Source organism: Exserohilum turcica (assembly GCF_000359705.1).
Source record: "Exserohilum turcica Et28A unplaced genomic scaffold SETTUscaffold_16, whole genome shotgun sequence".
NCBI lineage: Eukaryota > Fungi > Ascomycota > Dothideomycetes > Pleosporales > Pleosporaceae > Exserohilum > Exserohilum turcicum.
Window position 1 is genome coordinate 912,011 of NW_007359981.1, and position 18,856 is coordinate 930,866.

Here is an 18,856-nt window from a genome sequence, read left to right on the forward strand (position 1 = left end):
GGTAGGCCTAGCGTCTTCTGGTTGCCTGTTAGGCACGGCGTAGGGGCCTCCTCAGCCATCTCGATTCTGGATTATTATCCATTTAGTCGTTTGCTTGTGCCTCTAAGGTCCTTTGAGGCTAGTCTTTTTTTTGTTATTTTTATTGTTTTGATATGTCTGTGTTTCTTGCTGAATTTGAGCTTCAATAAGCTCCTGCGTTCCTATTGGCCCCTCTAGTCTTGGCATTAGAGCCCAAGCTCTGTGAGAAAATTCTCACAGGCGTGAGAAAACGAAGGAAGGCCTCCTTCTTCTCCCTACTGCGCGCTAGCGCCTTAGCTGCAGGTGTTAAAAGTGCTGTTAGTCGATTCCTCGTGGTCGGTTCTCCTAGATAGCGTGCTTTCCTAGCGGTTTCCAGAAAACTCGAAGTTGGTGTGCAGGCAGGTGTCATAATTATATGCCCAAACAGGCATCGATATAGAAAATAAAGAAGCAATGCCCATGAGCATGGTGGTGGACTTCATTGTGGGTTAGGCGGGGTTGGAAAACAGATAACTAGCTGCAATTGTTGAGACAAAAACTTGATGGAGTTCTTCTGATGACAGCGCAGCTGTGATGATGTAGAGGACACCATCAAGGAGAGCCATCACAGAGCTTCTTATACTCGGGTATCGGCTGTTTGAAAATTGGGCATGCACAGTGAAGCCGTGCGAAAGTATTTTCTTACTTAACGGCATGAAGTTAACTGGTCAGATCCTATCTCATCGGAATTCTTCTGCCATGTTATTGGTGAATTTCTAAAGCTTACAGGTCCGTCTCTGCGAGGCACCACTAGGCAAAAACATAGCCAATATGTATTGCAGTCAAGAAACAACATGATCATGACAATCTCCCCACGTGGATGCTCATAGGAAGTGCCAATGCGACAAACGATAACGTATTTTGAGTGAACTCCGTGGAACAAACTCTGATTAGATGTAGAATAAACTCTAATTAGACGTGCCGTGTCCGTATACAGCAACAGGTCAAATAAGGGCCTATGCGGCTGAAAAAGCCATTCTTTAACTTTGTATATGAATCAAAAAAAGTTTAACTTGTCATTGTGACCTGAGTGAAATTTGCTTCATGTCACCGAGTAATATCGTACCTATAATTCGCACCGCTGAAATAGTAATAGTTCAGAATCTGGAAAACTCTATCAAGCTCTACCCAGGTTTGATGGGTAATAGCATCTCTAGCTAGAACGGTCTTTTTTGATGTTGATGAGGCATTCTTAGTTAGTCTTCTCCGGAGTTGACCTAAAGCCTGTGACAAAGTGAATACCTTCGAAAAGCTCCTCCAAATTATATTAGTGTCTCACAGAATGCAGGTGCTAGGACATGTCATCAGAGCAAGGGTGGATGAGGTAGATCAATCAACATTATTGATAATGATGTTCCAGTCAATCTCGGAGAGGAGTCCGCTTATCTACATCATCACATGACCACCAGGCGACATGTATTACAGCGATTCTACCAACTTAGCCAAATTACGCTTACAAGATACATCGAAAACGTGCTGGCATGTTGTTCGACCATGGGAGACTGGCGTTACCGTGGCACTAACCGAGTTTAGTCACCACGTTTATGTGGCACAATACAACAACCCAAGAAAATAGCAACAAGAAATGGTGGGAAGGAGTAAAATACAATGATAGCCCGGTATCTGGCCTCATTCCATGTCCCTTCACCAAGAAGCTATGCCTCTTCAGGCAAGGCCACAACAAGGTTGAGAATAACTTTAGTATGTATTCAAACTAGGTTTGAAAAAAAAGCTAAGACCTACAGCTTAAGCGCTGTAACTCTAATTCTCACCTTAGCCTAATACCAGGCATAATAGATAATGCGGCAGTGGCGGCATTGTATTCATGCCAAGGTCCAGACGTACGTACTAATATCTCTACTAGTCGACCTCCCTCCTTCCATCCGCACCCACATGACCAACGTACCAACCCGACACTTGCCCAAACCCACTCCCACCAGCCCAAAACCGACTTTCCATAACCCCACAATCCCTCCTAGTACTCCAGCACCCTCAGCCCGACGACATCAGGCGCAAACCCATCGCCATACCCCCTGACTTCAACTGAATTCGCATCTCCCTTCTCAAACCCATCAACCTCAATCCCCAAACTCAAACTCTCTTCCCAGTCGCCGCCAGAAAGCGGAACAGCCCATCTCTTTGCTTTCCCGCCGTTCACAGCAACAGTCATGTTGCGCGTGTTATCGCCCCAGCCCCAAGATGTTGAAAACGCGTATTCGTAGTTGATCAAATCGATGCTAAGCCGTTTTTTGCCTGTGGTGGTGGAACTGATGTTGTGGAAGGTTACGCCCGCGCCGCGGGTTATATACCCGACTTTGGAGCCGGCGGGCAGACACGTACCCGGGGAGCAGGTGATGGCGGTTGCTTGGCCGGAGAGCGAGGCGGCGGCTGCGGCGTGGTAGGGGGTATCTGGGAGAGGCGCAGTGGAAGTGATGTTTGAGAGGACCCAGAGACGCAGCTCGTGGCCTGCTAGGGTGACATTCTGGGTGCCGGAGACAGTGCCTAGGTCTTTTGCGGCCCATACGTCGCGGGCGTGCGCAGATGCAATGCCTAGGGCTTTCATATCCACCTGGACGCTCTGCGAGTCATTTCTCCAGTTTGCAATGCCGACGACTTGCTTTGCGCCGGAGAGCTCGCCGGCCCAGATGTCCCATTCGCCCTCTGTGTCGCGCTGCATGAGCTTTGCTTGCTTGGCCAGCGGGTCTTGGTTGATTGCAATGACTTCTTTGTTGGTCATGATGTCGATTGAGGATTTGCTGAGACGCTGCGGGTCAAGTGCTGCGCCCATGATGAGAGGCGATTTGTTGATGGCCCACATGCCAAAGTGAAAGCGCTCTTCTTCTTCGGATAGCGCGTGCAGACCGACACTGTACTGGTTAACTAATGGCTGGAGAGAGATTGAAAAGAGACTTACATGAGCATGTCCATGTCGGCAAAAGCACCGACAGTGGTATGGCGAAAGTACGGAACGATCTGGTTTGTAATGCGCCAGATGCTGCGCCAGGCTCTGTAAATATCATTGCTGATTCTCCAAGTGTTGCCGACACCAGCAGCCCATTCTCCAACGTCAGTCCCGATACCCCATTGGCAAACGAAATACTGGATGTCGCGGTCGACAGCATCCAGCCCATCAGCCATGTCTTGGAAACGAGCGGGCGACTGAGCCTCGGCAGAGCTCGAGTCCACCATGGTCGTGTTGGACGTAGAATAGCAGTTGTCGTACCTATTTCTGTTAGCCATTTCTCCAAGCAATGCTCAACAGCTTTCCATACTTCAAACTGTCGCCGCCCCATTCAGCAAAAGTCTGTGCATCCAGCTGCTCAAACCCCAGACTCGCAGGCAGCGACTCATCTCCACACTGCAGGTAGCCCGCGCCGGAATAAAGTCCAAATTCCAGCCCAAGCCCATGCAAAAAGTCTCCAAGTGCCTTGCCTCCAGAGGGGAACAGCGTCTCGTTCCATTGCAGTCTCCCCTCAGCATCCCGCTCATGAGTATTCCACCCACAATCCACAGTGACAAAGCTGTACCCAACATCCGCGAATCCCAGGTCCACGAGTCCCCGCGCGCTTTGATGGATTTTTTCTTCAGTTGGAAGGCAGTTCCACGTATTATACGAGTTCCAGCCCATAGGCGGCGTCGGGGAGCGCGCACGTCGTGCCGCCGCCTGGAGCGCAAATAGTAGCGGCGCCACTAGCAAAAGCGAAGGTACCATCATGATAGCTCTGTAGTACGCGTTTGCATCTTGTTCATTTCTCCACGCAATCTTCCCGCTCATAAATCCTCTCTCGATGCCAGCATAATAGCCGGTGGTCGGGTCCCCCGCCGCAGCGGTTATAACATAACTGTGTGCAGCGTCATGGGCTCGGGCGACGGGGGAATGCCTCGCGATGCGTCGAGTCGAGTCCCACCTCTTGGGTTGCATTGCCGAGCATATTTGCACCGAGTTCGAGTAGCGATCATCAGTGGTATGAGGTGTGCGTGCAGCTGCATGCAGGCCGACCGGGCAGTGGGGAAGAGGGCAATCCAGAGTTTTCCCGGGATGAACGGGGGTGGGGGAGTCGTATGAGGATATCAAAGGGAGGTTTAGCTTTGTTGTAGTTAAGGTTATAGGAAACACTAAAATTCCACCAACCTAAAGTGGGCATCTAGCATGACGTACTTACATAGTGAAGTTACACTATGGCTAGGCTAGGCAACAACTCATATATATATATAGACCTTTGTCCTAATACCTCACCGCACATATACTTTCTCTCCCCTCCCCGCATTTAAACTTTGCAAAAACAAACTCCCGCATACTGGTTCTACCGCAAACCCAGTTTCCTGCGAAGCTTGGATCTCCAACATCCCGGTTTCCCCGGTTAATCGACTTGGGATAATAATAATAATATGACCAGCGGGGAAGGAAGAATAACCTTACACCCTGCAGCCCTAGCTAGCCCTACTTAGCTACCCCGCGCCCGAACAACAACATGCGCTTACTTAGCTACTTAGAGTAATGTAGGCGTCGCAGACGTCATATTGGTAGTAGGAGGTAGAATAGAACAAGCGGTTGCGGGAAATCGGGGGAGAGGGGGGGTGTATGATAGACAGTGGTAGAGTGGAAGATTGAGAGCATGTACTTGAAGAAAAAGGATAATGATATCAAATAAGTAGAGCTTTTTTCATTGCTACTCTTTGCTGTCTCACCAGGAATCTACGTACATACAAACACCACAATCATAGTCGTGTTGTGTCACTCGTACTCCTATATACATACACTATGCACAGCAAAGCTCCGCGTTCCCCGCTACCAAACCATACTCAAATGTACAGCGGAAACCTAATTACTCGCCGGTGGCTGCGGCCACTTATCCAGGACCGTCTGCTCCCCGGTGATTGTAAGCTTGACCTCTGCCTGCGTCGGCTCATCCAGCAACAGCGTGTACTCGCCGGGATACACGACCGTATTTCCCTGCTCATCGACTCTGGCAAGAGTGCCCAGTGTAAGCGGGAGAGACGCCATTTTCGTTTGGCCGCTGCTGATATCCTTGAGGCGCGTGTACGACACCAGTGTCTTGAGGGGGTATGGCGCGGGTCCGACGTCGCCCTTGATGAAAGCCAAGGCGACAAAGTCCGAGGTGGTATTGCCCTTGTTTGTGACGGCGACTTGCACGGGCGCAACGGCACACAGATCGAGATATTGCTCAGTGCACGCGCCCGTGATGGCCTTGATGTCGTAGGTCAATGCCGTTTCACTCGCAAACTTGGCTTCAAATGTCGTGTAGTGAAGGCCAAAACCAAATGGCTGCACTGACTCGTTGTACCAGCGGTATGTGCGTCCGGGACTCGAGTCGTGGGGCCGCAGCTTCATGTCCAGCATGGACAGGTTGATGTAGTCGGCTGGGTACTGGGTAATTGGTAGGCGGCCCGCGACGGCGTGTGCGCCAGATACCACTTGCATGACGGCTTCGCCACCGTCCTGGCCGGGCCAGTTAGCCCAGATGACTGAGTTGACGCCGTCCATGGAGAGCAGAGGCGAGTTGTCGACCATGTCGCCGAGGACCAGGACGACCAGGGGCTTGCCGAGCTTGGATAGCTTGGTGATGAGGTCGATTTGTGCGGTTGGCCAGCTAATTTGCGTGCGGTCGAAGCCTTCGGCTGCGGCCGAGGTGTCGAGCCCGCCAAAGTACAGAATGTAGTCTCCCTTGCTTGCTGCTTCGAGCGCATTCGTCGTCCAGTTGTCTGAAGCGCTGGAGTTTTGAAGAATAGGGCCAGTGGCGATGGACATGTCGAGTCCCATTTTGTTGCCAGCCCACACGGGAGTGTGGAGGTAGGGCGCAGGACCGCTGTAGATGCCGGAGAGCTTGGAGGTGTTGTTAGCCCAGAAGCCGATCATGGCGACTTTGGAGCCCTGTTTCAATGACAGTGGAAGCGTCTTCTTGTCGTTTTTCAACATGACAAGGCCCTCGGCGGCAACACGCAGTGACAGCTGCTGCGCTTCGGGCGTGTTGATGTCCTTGGGACTTAGGCCGGCGTAGGTGGCTGCTGCACCGTCAAAGTAGCCTGCGTGGACAAGACCTTCGTACTGCCGTGTGAGTGCTCTGTCTACAACTGAGACGTTGAGAAGGCCCTGCTTCCAGGCTCCGGAGATATCGGAAGATCCAGAGTATTCGCAGCTGAGGTCCATGCCCTTGCTAAAAGCGAGTGCCGTTGCTTCGGCAAGCGTCTTGACATACTTGTGGTTTTGAGAAATGTCTGCCACAGCCTCACAGTCACTAGTAATGTAGTTGTTGCTGTCAGTCCAGTTCCAGTGCTCTCTCAGGATTGTATCGAGAACGTAGGTATCGGCGCAGGTGGGGATGCCATTGACGGCATTGTAGCTGCACATGAAGGATCCGACCTTTGAATCGCGTGCACATTGCTGAAAGGGCGGCATGTAGTACTCTGCTAGATCCTGCATGGTGATCTGGGCATCAAAGTGATGACGATCGGTGCCGCCCCATGCCTCCATGTCGTAGCCGACATAGTGCTTGCACGTGGCGATGATCTTCCTCTGGGCCTTGTCGCCCTCAAGGCCAGCAAGTAGGGCCTTGGTGTAGCCCTTGATACGCAAAATGTCCTCGCCCGGTGTCTCGGAGCCACGACCCCATCTCGGGTCACGAAAGGGGTTGATGTCGGGGGTCCAATAATCAACGGGAGCGACACCGCCGTTTCCAAATGCACGAGCCTCGTTGCCGATAATGGTTGCGATTTGGAAAATGAGATCGTCATCAAAGGCCGCTGACATGAGCAGCGGCATGGGAAACGAGGTTGCGGTACGGTAGGCCCCGGTAAAGTTAATTCCTGGTGCGCCAGCCACGCCGTGTAGAGCCTCACCCCACCAATTGTATGCTGGGAGACCTAGACGCGGCACACCCTTGGATTTACTTTGCATGTCAGCGGATTGTTGCAGTGAAAATCAAGCAGCACGCGTACCTGACGAGATTGTCGAGTTTCTCCTGGGGCTCCATGGCGGCAACGAGGGCCGCAGCCCTCTTGGAAGGAGAAGCATTGACGTTGCAAATGGTGTTGTTCTTCAGCGGTCCAGAGGTGCAATCAGGGCCGATTGCATAAGCCGTTGAGACGAACGAGGCCCCAAGGAGCACGGCAGTTGAGAGAGAAGGCATCGTGGCGGATGTCGTCACTTGCCCGCAGCTCAAGGCCACTCGAGCGCGAAGTCAAGGCCATATATATAAGTTTTCCCTGACTGCGGGAAGCAATCTCTACACAGTGTTTAATAGGCAATTTAGCAACAGGAGTGGAGCCATGCCATGGACGACTAAGCTCTGTTTTGCCTTTTACCGTCGACAAGGTCCAACATTACCCCGTTACCCCGCGCACACGGGCGCTATGTTTGCGCAAAGGAGCTGAGTGATCGTCTGGGGAAATAGACGATATTCAGCCACCGGGTTCAACAAAACAAGACGCGCACGTGAGATGATGATGAATACCATGTAATATGCCGTGTTTGCTTGACACGATGCTTTTCCATTGTGCGCTATGCTTTTGATGCCCATCATCGGCAGAAACTCTGAGACAAGCAGCCGCCTCCGCCTCGTATACAGATTTGAAAACAATGCTGGCTTATTCTTCCTTGCTAGGCTTTGGTTTGGGTGGGAAAATCCTACTGCTCAAGTCGAAGACGGGCAATGGACATGGGATAGCAGCCATCTCACAGACAGTAACCAGGACGAGGTACCAGCCCACTACGGCACTCATCAAGCCAAATGCACCGCCGGCCTTCAGTAACGTCTTGACGTATGCCATGTCGGTCGCGGTTCCATGAGCAGCAATATTGAAGTTTGCCGCGGCCACGAAGGCGAAGAGTATCGTGACGCCCAAGAACAACAAGATGAAACACGCGTTTACACGGAAGGTGCCGAGAAGAAACATGAAACTGACAAGTACCCTGTGTGATGATTGTTAGAGACTAAGTCGGGTACCAGTGCTCAATGTGACTCGGGCTGATGTGCTTACATGGAAACGTTGTAGAACCCTTGAGACGTATTGTAAGCTGCACCCGTCGCTCCTCCCAAATCTTGAAAAGCCAATAGAGTCTCCGAGGTTGGGGCTTGTCCATAGGCCAAGGCAATGTAATGAGCTCCGTATACGATGAATATAGTCATGGGGAAGGCTGGATAAGTGTCAGTGCTGCGAGACGGGAGAGAGGTGCGTGTGGCAGAAGCGTACAGTTACCCAGGATGAACTCTGCAATGCCAGCAAGACCCAGGACCATGCCCCGAAGGAGTAGAAAGAACCCGTAAGACCAACCAGACTCTGAGGAGGCAACGCGCCTCGAAAGCCACAGAGGATGCAGCAGGTGGCGGTGTAGGGCACGAGAAAACCAAAGAGTCCGAGCAAGGTTGGGTTGGCTTGCGGTTGTGTTAGTCTTCATGTCTGACAAGTAGTAGACATGGTGGCGCCAACGTACAGAATCTCTTTGCAAAGTCGCCGTTGCGAGGAGCTGAGGGCTGGAAGAAGAGGCGCTCATACTGCTCCGGAGTCAAGTTGACGGTGAGCTGACGGCTCAAGGGCGTCTCGTCTCGTCCGGGATTCGATCCCATTTCGATCTTTTCGTGCTCCATTGCAGACGTGTCAGACATGAATTATATACAATAGGGCGAGCTTCTATTCCAAAGAAGTGCGCAAAGAAGTAAAGGATGTTTTGGGCTGGGTCGAGGGAGAGACGCAAACAGACGGCGGTAGTTATATTGCTGGAGCGTGTAGACAGTTACCGGCGTTACCCACGGCACGCCCTGGGATAGCGTCGATGCACCGCCGTGCCCCCTGGCTAGAAACCACGCACACTTGACAATTCCGTAGCATGCTCCGTAGACTTCCCCGCATCAAGGAGATGGGTTTGCTGGTAGTTTGGATCCGACGGCATCCGGGGCGGCAGTTGAGCTATGGTAGTGGAAGGGCCAGGTCCAGCTAGCTTGAGTGTGGCGAGTGGTATCCAGACCTACCGTCTCTGAGGATCAGTGTTCAAGTTGTCACTGAGTCCGGGCCGATGCCACTTGTCAGGAGTTACCAAGACGGCTCGTTCTTTGCACGCTTTGGCTGCCATGCACTCACCACTAGCCATGGAATTAACCGTTTTATGTGATTGACAAGCCTGCTAATGCTCCACCGTGAAGGCTTATCCTCTTAGACCGTATTGAGTGTTAGGTGCGCCGGCGCGTGTTTCTAGTCTTGAAGCACGTACTACTCCGAAGCGTTGTTCGCGGGGAGATGTTCACGTGGCCTGGGGACCCCTGTAAGGAGGGGTGAAAGGGGAAAGTGCGGCTCCACGCATAGGGCCGGCGAGGATTTTTTCAAGGGTGAGATGGGCAGGCTGTGGGCAAAGGCTGGCCGTCGTCTAGTGCTTGGAAGTGCCCTATGGCGACAAGCACTGAAGCAGAGTGGGCGGTCGTCTGGCTTGGAGGCTTGTACGGATGCCGGATGACGGTTGGATGCGTTTTTGCCGTGCCTATCATGGGGAACGTATTCCAACTACGGGGCTGACTGTGGGGGAGCTACAAGCCGCAATGTGTGGAGAAGAAAGCGGCTCCGTGGGCGCTAGGCAGGTCGAGACTGCGAGGTCGAGTAAGTTTGGGGAGAGATTTCGTGCAGCGGCACGAGTCTGACGTGTGGTGTGTTGAGTGGACGGGAGCCTGGTAGGCGGTGCTATTGGTTGGGGGATGGGTGGTGAGGTGAGGCAAGGGGGGAGGTGAGGGTGAAGGAGAGAGACGTTGCTTTTGGCAGGAGAGGCAGGAGAGGCAGGAGAGGCAGATGACGGCTGCCGCATCTGGCTGCCTTCCTTCATCATCGCCATCAACACCCTCAACACCATCGCCATCACCACCATCACCACCCACAACCACAACCACAACCACAACCACGGACGCTCGATCCACCGCGTCGCAGTGCATATACGATAATTCACTCGCCATTCACCGCCCGCCCGCGACGAAACGGGACAAGTAGCAGATAGAGACTACATTGCCCGTGCATGGATCAGCATCGCCTTTCTGCAGGCGCCCACATGGAGACGGACCCCCCGGCTAGTCATGGCTCCTCCCGCGACAAAGCTCTCTCGGAACTTGTGCCAGCCGGAACTCCGCAGCCAAAAAAACTGCCCGCACCCTCTACGCCCACGTCGTCGGTTCGGCGCAGAATGGCTTCCAGCGCCCCCTCACCCGCTTCTTCCAAAGATGGCCCTGTCGCCCGCCGCCTGCCTGCGACGAGCGCCTCAGCTGTGGGCGGTGCTGCCCGCCGCCCCGCCGCGCCATCCGCATTTACAACAACAACAACAACAACAGGAACATCCTCACTATCGACACCGCGCGCCGCCACCAGCGCGTCCAAGGCGCCTACGACAGCCGCCTCGCGCACCAGTGCTGTCGGCTCCAGCCTGAACAAGCCGCCCACCCGCCCTGCGGCAGGCTCCGCTACGCGCAGGGCCGTCTCGTCGTCCAAGACGGCCTCAGATATCGAGCACGATGTGTCGTCTGTGACCTCTGGCGAAGAGAGCAAGAAGAAGCCCGCTGTGCGCCGCCCGCCCGTCGCGTCAGGAACCGCCGCCCGCTCGTCGCCAGCAAAGCCCGCCTCGCGCCCGTCACTGGCCTCGTCGACAGCGACTGCGACAGCGACCGCGACAGCGACTGGCACCGCCGCCACAGCAAAGCGACCCGTGGCAACGCGACCCGCTGCTGACTCTGCCACCACCAGAGCCCCCCGTGCCTCATTGGCCCCGCCCACCAAGTCAGCGACTACGCGCCCGGCTGCTGGTGCTGCTACACGCGCATCCGTCGCTGCGCCCCGCGCATCAGCGACTGCACCCGCAAAGAAGCCATCTGTCTCTGCCCCTTCCCCGCCAGTAATATCAGAGCCCGAGGAAACAGCCCGGCAAGTGTACGCCCCCTCGAAACACCTTCTCGTGCTACTGTTTGTGCTAACCTGTCTGCAGAGACAGTCCCATCGCCTCTGCCCACAGTCGCGATGCTTCCCTCAAGGAAAAGGCCGCCTCCGATGCCGAGGCGGAGAATCGCAAGACTACCCTCGGGCCTGTCAAAGCTGCTCTGGCCAAATTCGGCAACGTCTCGCCACGCCCCGACACCGCTCCGACAGGCTCGGACGAGGTCGAGGAGGAGACGAAGAGGCGGAGCGCCCAGATCATGCAGGACTTTTTCAAGGAGACAAACCTTCGCGACAAGCTGCAGGAGCAGTGCGACGATCTCAATCGCGAGGTTGAGAACCTGCACTCGGAGAGAGCAAAACTGCGCAGCCAGCTGGCCGATGCCCAGGCCGCTATTGCCGAAAAGGACAAGGCCCTTGCAGACGCCTCGGATGCCGCTCCATCGTCCGACCAGCGCGCGCTCGACACAGTTGTGCAAGATATGGAGATCAAGTTTGCCAACGAGACCAAGAAACTTGAGGAACAGAGCCAGCTGCTCGAGCAGGAGAAGAAGGCGGCCCAGGAGAGAGAGGCCACCGAGACTGCCAAGGCCATGGAGCTGCAGCAGGTCCTGGACGACCTGAATGCCGAGCTTGAGCAGCAAGGTCAGCAATGGGACAATGAAAAGAAGAAGATGGCAGAGCAAGCCACCCAGATCGAAGAGCTGACTCGCGAAGTGGCCTCGCTGAAAGAGGAGCGCGACAAGCTCTCGCAGGAGCTTGACATTGCCAAGAAGACGCTGGAAAACCTCGAGGCCAAGTATGCCGAGCTTGAGCAAAGTCAGGTCGAAAGTCTTCGTCTGCGCGATGCTAAGATCAACGAGCTGACCAAGACTGTCGACGAGTTTGTGGCAGAGGTGGCAACCAAGGAAGACCAGCACAAGACGGCTTTGCACGAAGCACAGCAATCCCTCGAGTCGAGGGCTGCTGAGCATCTGGCCGTCGTTGAGCAGCTCCAGGCCGACATCCAAACCGTACAGCAGCAGCATACGGACGAGCTGCGCGCCAAGGACGAGATGATTGCGACCCATGTCGAATCCCAGAAACAGCTGCAAGACGACCTCACCAAGCTCCAGCAGCGTGCTGAGCAGTCCTCGGCAGATCTCGAGAGCGAACGCAGTGCTCATGCCGAACAGCTGCAGGCGAAGCTGGACGAACTTAAGAAGAACACGAGCGAAGCGCTTCATGCAAAGGAGGAGGAACTTTCAGGGCACGCCAAGTCCATTGGCGATCTTCAGGAGCAGATTGTGGCGCTACAACAAGGCTCAACTGACGGCAAGAGGGTGGCTGAGGAGCTCAACAAGCAGATGCACGAGTTGAAAGACTCACATGAAGCTGCTCTCAAGATCAAGAGCGACGAAAACGACCAACTTGTCCAACAGATGGAGGCGCTGAAGCAGCAGCTTACCACTGACGCTGCCGAGATGGAGCAACTCAAGCAAGAAGCTGCTGGCTTGCGCAGCACCATCGACACACTCGAAAAACTCTCAGAGCAACTCGAGTCGCAACATGCTTCCGACATGGCCAAGATTCAAGCTGAACTGAGCGATGCGAACAGTAAAGCAAGTGCTTACAAGTCTGAGATTGATGCTCTACAAAACAGGCACAAACAAGAACTGCGTGTCATCGGGGAGGATTACGAACGTGAGATTGAATCGCTGCGGGCGGATCTCGAGGGAGACGCAACCAGGCGACTGAACAGTCTGCAGGCTGATTATGACTCTCTTGTTGCCGAGAAGACTGCAACTCTCGAGCAGCATGAAAAGATTCTTTCCGATCAGTCCAGCCAGATTGAGACACTCAAGCAAGAGCTCAGCGAGCTCCAAGACAAGTCGGCATCGGCCACCCGAAACTCTGACGATACTAGTACCAAGCTCAAGCATACTGAAGATGAGCTGGTAGCCGTAAAGGAGGCCCACAACATCTCGCAGACCTTGGTGATAGATCTTCAAGAACGCATCGATGCAATGACCAAGGATCTCACCACCAATGGGGAGGTCAAGGCCCAACTGGACACGCTGGAGCAGGAGAAGGGTGCTCTGGCCGAAGCCCACGCAAAGTCGCAGTCTCTGATCGTCGACCTGCAGGCCCGCCATGATTCTCTATTGGAACAAAAGACTCTTGCAGAGGATGCCCACGCTCGCGCTATCGAGGCCCTCAAGGAGGACTCTGAGAGCCAGTCGAAGCAGCTACTCACAGAGTTGCAATCAAAATACGACCTTCTTCTTGAGGAGAAAAAGGCCGCAGAGGATGAGCACCACCAGGCTTTGGAAGCCCTGAAGCGGGACTCTGAAGGCAACACGAGCCAGGCACTCGGCGAACTTCAATCCAAGTATGACTCGCTAGCAGAGGAGAAGGAGGCCATGCAGACCGCCCACCTCCAGACACTGAAAGCGCTGGAAGAGCAGTCTGAGCACTCGACCAAGACAGCACTGGCAGAGCTCCAGTCCAAGTATGACATGCTGTTGGAAGAGAAGGCTACTGCAGAGCGTGAGCACAGTGATGCTGTGGCGAAGCTCCAAGAAGAAGCCAACACCACATCCAAAGAGCAACTTGAGGAGCTACAAGCCAAGTACAATGAACTGCAACAAGACATGAAGAGCACTTCTGAGGCGTTGGCCACTCTGCAAACGAAATACGACCAGATCACTCAAGAGACAAGTAGCACTGAAGAATCTAAAAAGGCCGATATTGAGAAGCTCGAGAGGGAACGAGACGCCTTGGCAGCAAAGCTTGCGGAACTCGGAAAGACTCATGCAGACATTGTTGCCGCGCACTCAGCGACCGAGGAAAGCCATGCCAAGGCACTTGAGACTCAGCATGCCGAAATTGAGCAAAAGTACGCAACTCTGCTGGAATTCATGCAAAACGACACGGAACGGCTGGAGCAAGAAAAGTCGGCAGCGGTTTCTGGCAAGCAGTCTGCGCTGAATGAGCTTGCGGCTCTGAAGAAAGAATTCCATGCCGAAATTGACGAACTAAAGAGCCAACTTTCGTCCAAGGGCCAGTCTGGTCCTGAATTAGCCGACATGGAGCGCCGGTACGAAACTCTTTTGGCAGAAAAGGCTGCTGCCGACAAGGAGCATGAAGACGCCATTCAATTGCTCAAAGACTCTCTCAAGGCAGACCATGAACAGGCCCTGTCGAAGCTGCAATCTGAGTGTGAAACGCTGCAGCAAAAGATGGCACAGGTTGATCAAGAGCATAGCGATGCCCTGGAATTATTGAAAGAAGAATTCAAGGCAGGACACTCGAGCGACATGGAGGCTCTACGGCAGCAACTTGAAGCTATGCAGAAGCAGCATTTGGATCTCACAGAACAAAGAGCATCCATGGACCAGGCGCATGAGGAGGCCATTGCCGAGCTCATGGCAGGCATGGAGGCCAGCACCTCTGAAGCACTATCACAACTGCGCAAGAAGTACGATGCACTCACCTCTGAGCTGCAGCAAATACAGTCGGCCCATTCTGCTGAGCTCGAAGAGGCGAAGCGAAAAGCGTCCGAGGACCGAGACATGTACTGGAACTCGCAAATCCAAGACACCAAAGCCAGTCTCAACGCACAGGCTTCAGGCGTAACAGCTCTGGAGCAGAGGGTACGCGCACTCGAACTTGAGCGCGATGAGGCCATCAGGGCTGTCGAGGAAGCCGAAGACCGTATCGAGACGATGAAAGGCGAGGTTGTACGGAAGCACTTGGCCCGCGTAGAACCGCTAGAGAAGGAGAACTCACAGCTCCACGACAAGGTTGAACGCCTCGAAGCCATTCTTGCCGCTGGCGACAGGATTGCTCGTGCTGCTGCGACCTTGGGCGAGAAGCGTGACATTAACACTTTAGCGGAAGAGGAAGAAGAGGAAGACAACGACAGCGGGGCTGCACTCAGCACTCAACCACCCAAGGTGAACGGCACTGGTCCTGCGCAAGACGTTGTCGGTACTGTGAGTTGAACCCAAATCCCGTACGTCAATGATCTGCTTTGTCAAAGCGCCCCAAAAAACTCGGACCGCTAATACAATTCCAGCAGTTGGCAGCCATGCAAGAGACGTTGAACCAGCTGACTGAGCTGAATAACGATGCCATTGTCGAGAGCACCAGGACGGCCGAACGACTGACTGCAGACTCCGAGTAGCCTCTTTCTTCCTTCTCTTTTCTTCACCTTAGCGCAAGGTGTGTGCATGCTGCCAAACGAAGATGCGGACTGATCAAATGTACGAAGGACTATGAAGCGTTGTAATAATTTTTCTTCTTTTCTTCTTCTTCTTCTTCTTCTTCTTCTTCTTCTTCGGTTTATCCCTCCTGTTCCTTAGGTGGCATTATACCCTCCCCCAGTCTATCGTGTACGTGCCGTCGTTATAGTCGGCAGCCTTTTTTGTATTGTCGGCACTTTATCGTGTCTGTAGTCTCGGGCACACCTTTGTTTGTTGTGCGCATACATACTTATTCTTTTCTGCACGTTCTGCAGCTTGCAAATTTAAACACTGGTTTTGTTTTCTGTGTGCAAACTGTTGATGTTTGTGCGTGTGCGTGATGTCAATGTATCTACTAACCAGCTAATCTATTATCCTTTGTTCTTTTCCGTTTCAACAAGAGCGTATTTGTACATAGTGTGTTGGTGTAGCCAAAAACTCAGGTGCCTAAGTCCCACACTGAGCTGAACTAGACTGTCTACTTGTCCACTTATACATAAACACTGTTTCTCACACGCGTTGCACCCCAAGTACATGCACCCCTCCATCTGATTAGTCAGTTCATAGGAGTACAGTCGTAAGTACCAGAGACAACGATGAACGACACTCCCTCAACCAACCACGGAAACAAAACAAAACAGGAGAGAAAAATCAAAAGTTATCAACTACAGGAAAGAAGCAAGATACAAAAGGACACAGTCACTAGTATGGAAATTTATGTATATACATCAAATGGAATTCCCCCCTTATCCCTACCCTTTTTCTTTCTTCTATCCATCCCTTGCCACTATTAACAGCTCAAGTTGTATTTAAGCAAGACACTGCGAGTAATAGTCGTTCTGCTTGACGCACTTCCAGCCGTCGGAACATGTCGTGGGGCCCGTGTGCCCGATGCCGCCGCAGCGCTCGTATCTGCCTGCTAGGCTGGGCTGGGCGGGTGCGGGAGTGGGTGCTGGGATGAGGACGCAGGCAGCAGGGGCGGAGGCGATGGGAGAGGAGGCAACCGGCGACTCAACAGGCACATCTGGCTTCGTGCCGCCCTCCGCCTTCAGGATCCTCGCGGCCGCCGCCTCGGCCGCAACCATGATAATCGCCTGCGTGTTTCCCGTCGGCAGATCCGGGTGAATCGACGCGTCAACGACATACAAGTTATCTGTGCCATACACCTTGGTATTCGTATCAACAACGACGCCAGCATCGCCTTTCTTGCCCATCTTCGCGGTGCCGACGTAGTGGCTGCCGGACTTGAACGATTTGATGAGATCGGCGCCCGTGACGTTGGAGGAGCTGGAGGAAGTGATGAGAGAAAGGGTCGAGTTGCTGGCGCTGGCCATGCGGATCAGGCGGTTCATCATCAGGGTTGCGGCTTCGGTGTCGACTTTGGATGTCATGTGCGGCTTCGTGATGAAGGTGGTTGCGCCGTCGGCTGTGATGCCCAGGCTGCCGACGGACTGGGAGCCGTGGGTCAGGTACACCTTCATCTGGATGGTGTTGTCAGAGGGCGCGTTGCAGGTGCCCTGGAAGAACATTTCGCTGCCGTCGCTCGTCTTGACCGAGGACCACCAGTTGAGGCGCTGGCCCGACTCAGCCAGTATGCCGGCGCCCTTGGCAAACATGTCGATGGTGGTTTGGTTGGGTGAAATCAGGGCTTTCTTGTCGGTTCCGGGGAGGGGGGTGCTCGTGTTGAACTTGACGGTGAAGATGGGGTGGTCTTTGATCTCGGCTCCGACGGGGAGGTCGATCCAGTCGGCTTCTTCAGGCAGCTGGACGCCCGTGGTGCCGCTGGCTACCGTCTTGAGCTGCTCGGCGGGTCCAATGCCAGAGTTGAACAGGATGCGGGGAGTCGACATGGCGCCGGCTGAGAGAATCACCTTACCGCCAGTCTTGACATTGTAGATGACACGCTTGCCCTCGGCCGTCTCAACTTCAACACCAGAAACGGCAGAGCCCTTGCGAACAGCTCGCACAACCTTGGTGTTCATCGTCAGCTTGAAGTTGGTGAGCTTCTGGGCCAGAGGAAGGTAGGTCCTGACACTGCCGGAACGGAGACCGTTGGCAATGTTCCAGGTGGGGTGGCCGTAGACATCGACCTTGGCGTTGGGGTTCTTGACAAAGTCTGTCTGCTTCCATCCCTGGGCGGCGAAGAACTTGGACAGAACGTTGTAGGCACCGTCGTCGTGGCGGACGTCGTCCTCTGAGCCATATGTCTGTCCGGGGTTGCGCTCGTACAGACGGTCAGCCGCCGCCGAGACGTCAGCCCACTTCCAGCCAGTGGGCCACTTGTCGTCAAAGTCGCGCTCCTGGGGCCTGACAAACATCATGGCGTTGACGGAAGTGCCACCGCCGAGGAGGCAGCCTGCCATGTCGGCCGTGTCGGCGCAGTAATCAGGGCTGCCGACGTCACTGAGGTAGTAGCCGTATCCAGGAACGTCATACATGGTGACGGTGTTGTTCCAAGGCAGTGTCTTGGTGTTGCCAGTGAACGCGAGAGAAGGACCGCCGCGCTCAATCAACAGGACGGAAGCGCCGCTCTCAGCAAACCTCTGAGCAGCGACGATTCCAGCAGCCCCGCCTCCCGCGACGATGTAGTCGTATGTGGCGTTGGCAACAGTGGCAGTCTGGTTACCGGGGACTACTGGCGTTGTCGAGTTGCTTCCGGAGCCGGGAGTGGTCGAGTTGCCGCCGGATGGGGTACCTGCAACGGCGAGTGCAGCCCATTTCTCAAAGTTTGCATTCTTGGCCTTGGATGCGGACAGGCCAAAGGCACCGAAGCCAGCATCGTGGTAGGAGAGCACGGCAGAAGGTGTAGTCGGGTCAGTCATTGCCTTGTTCGAGTAAGCCCATCCCATGACATTGGTCCCGTCGGCGAGGACAAGGCCTGACAACGGGTCGGAACTGATGCAGTTGGAGCACAGGAATGTGTATGAAAAGGCGGTGTCATTGACGTAGGTACCATCCGGAATCGCCTTGATGGTCATGTTGCCAGTCTTGGCGGCCGGGTTGGTGTAGCCGGTAGCTTCACGGATCGAGGAAATGATCTTGCCATCGTTGGGCCATGCAACGACGAGCGGGTTGCCCACCATGGACTGACCCATGCTCAAACCAGCCCATCCCTTTCCGTTGGTGACGGGCGCTTGGATTTGAGCAATGAAGTCTTTGGCAGAGCCCTCTGGCAGGGCATAACCAAGCCTGTAGCCCGAGGGGTCGTGAAAACCCAGGAACTCGATACCAGTCTTATCATCCGTGTAGGGCGTAGCTTGTGCCAGTGCGCGGAGCGCAAAAAGGGTAGAGGAAAGGAGAAGTGAACGAGCCATTGCTGCAGTTGTGTGTGGTTGAAAGGACTGTGTGGGTGTGGCACTGCCAACAAAAAGGAACGTGTAAAACCGTCAAGGCTATGGAAGAGAGTGAGTGGAAAGCAACGTTCCAAGAACGAGCAAGGAAAACGAAAGAACGGTGTAGTGACAGAAAAGTCGTACCGAGTTGGCACTGCAGCGTCTGTCTGTATGTATCTTGTATCCAGGGCGGGCCAAGAAATCCTCAATATGCCATGGTCAAGCAAAAAGGCCACTTCCGACGGTGGACCCACTAAACAAGCTCAAAATACAGCCCTGCAGCGTTGTGAAACCGGGCGTCTGGGCTGGGCGGTCCAGGAATGC

At 54.2% G+C, this 18,856-nt stretch overlaps 5 protein-coding genes across 5 annotated transcripts; 1 reads left to right on the forward strand and 4 right to left on the reverse strand.

Annotated features, from left to right (window-relative positions):
• Positions 1-2,032: 2,032 nt before the first annotated feature.
• On the reverse strand, positions 2,033-3,769 carry SETTUDRAFT_107930 (carbohydrate-binding module family 35 protein; the record flags this gene model as incomplete). The annotated part of the gene is made up of 3 exons (XM_008026125.1): positions 2,033-2,924; positions 2,972-3,280; positions 3,330-3,769. The coding sequence occupies 3 exons, from the start codon at positions 3,767-3,769 to the stop codon at positions 2,033-2,035; spliced, it is 1,641 nt and encodes a 546-aa protein (XP_008024316.1).
• Positions 3,770-4,879: 1,110 nt separating this feature from the next.
• On the reverse strand, positions 4,880-7,205 carry SETTUDRAFT_108104 (glycoside hydrolase family 3 protein; the record flags this gene model as incomplete). Its single annotated transcript, XM_008026126.1, has 2 exons — positions 4,880-6,965; positions 7,015-7,205. The coding sequence occupies 2 exons, from the start codon at positions 7,203-7,205 to the stop codon at positions 4,880-4,882; spliced, it is 2,277 nt and encodes a 758-aa protein (XP_008024317.1).
• Positions 7,206-7,662: 457 nt separating this feature from the next.
• SETTUDRAFT_176858 (uncharacterized protein) lies at positions 7,663-8,681 on the reverse strand (the record flags this gene model as incomplete). Its single annotated transcript, XM_008026127.1, has 5 exons — positions 7,663-7,987; positions 8,056-8,212; positions 8,269-8,284; positions 8,305-8,450; positions 8,510-8,681. The coding sequence occupies 5 exons, from the start codon at positions 8,679-8,681 to the stop codon at positions 7,663-7,665; spliced, it is 816 nt and encodes a 271-aa protein (XP_008024318.1).
• A 1,433-nt stretch (positions 8,682-10,114) lies between these two features.
• Positions 10,115-15,486, forward strand: SETTUDRAFT_130104 (uncharacterized protein). Its single transcript, XM_008026128.1, has 3 exons — positions 10,115-10,971; positions 11,027-14,951; positions 15,035-15,486. The coding sequence occupies exons 1-3, from the start codon at positions 10,235-10,237 to the stop codon at positions 15,140-15,142; spliced, it is 4,770 nt and encodes a 1,589-aa protein (XP_008024319.1). The 5' UTR covers positions 10,115-10,234; the 3' UTR covers positions 15,143-15,486.
• A 504-nt stretch (positions 15,487-15,990) lies between these two features.
• SETTUDRAFT_160751 (uncharacterized protein) lies at positions 15,991-18,514 on the reverse strand (the record flags this gene model as incomplete). The annotated part of the gene is made up of 2 exons (XM_008026129.1): positions 15,991-16,116; positions 16,166-18,514. The coding sequence occupies 2 exons, from the start codon at positions 18,512-18,514 to the stop codon at positions 15,991-15,993; spliced, it is 2,475 nt and encodes an 824-aa protein (XP_008024320.1).
• Positions 18,515-18,856: the final 342 nt, after the last annotated feature.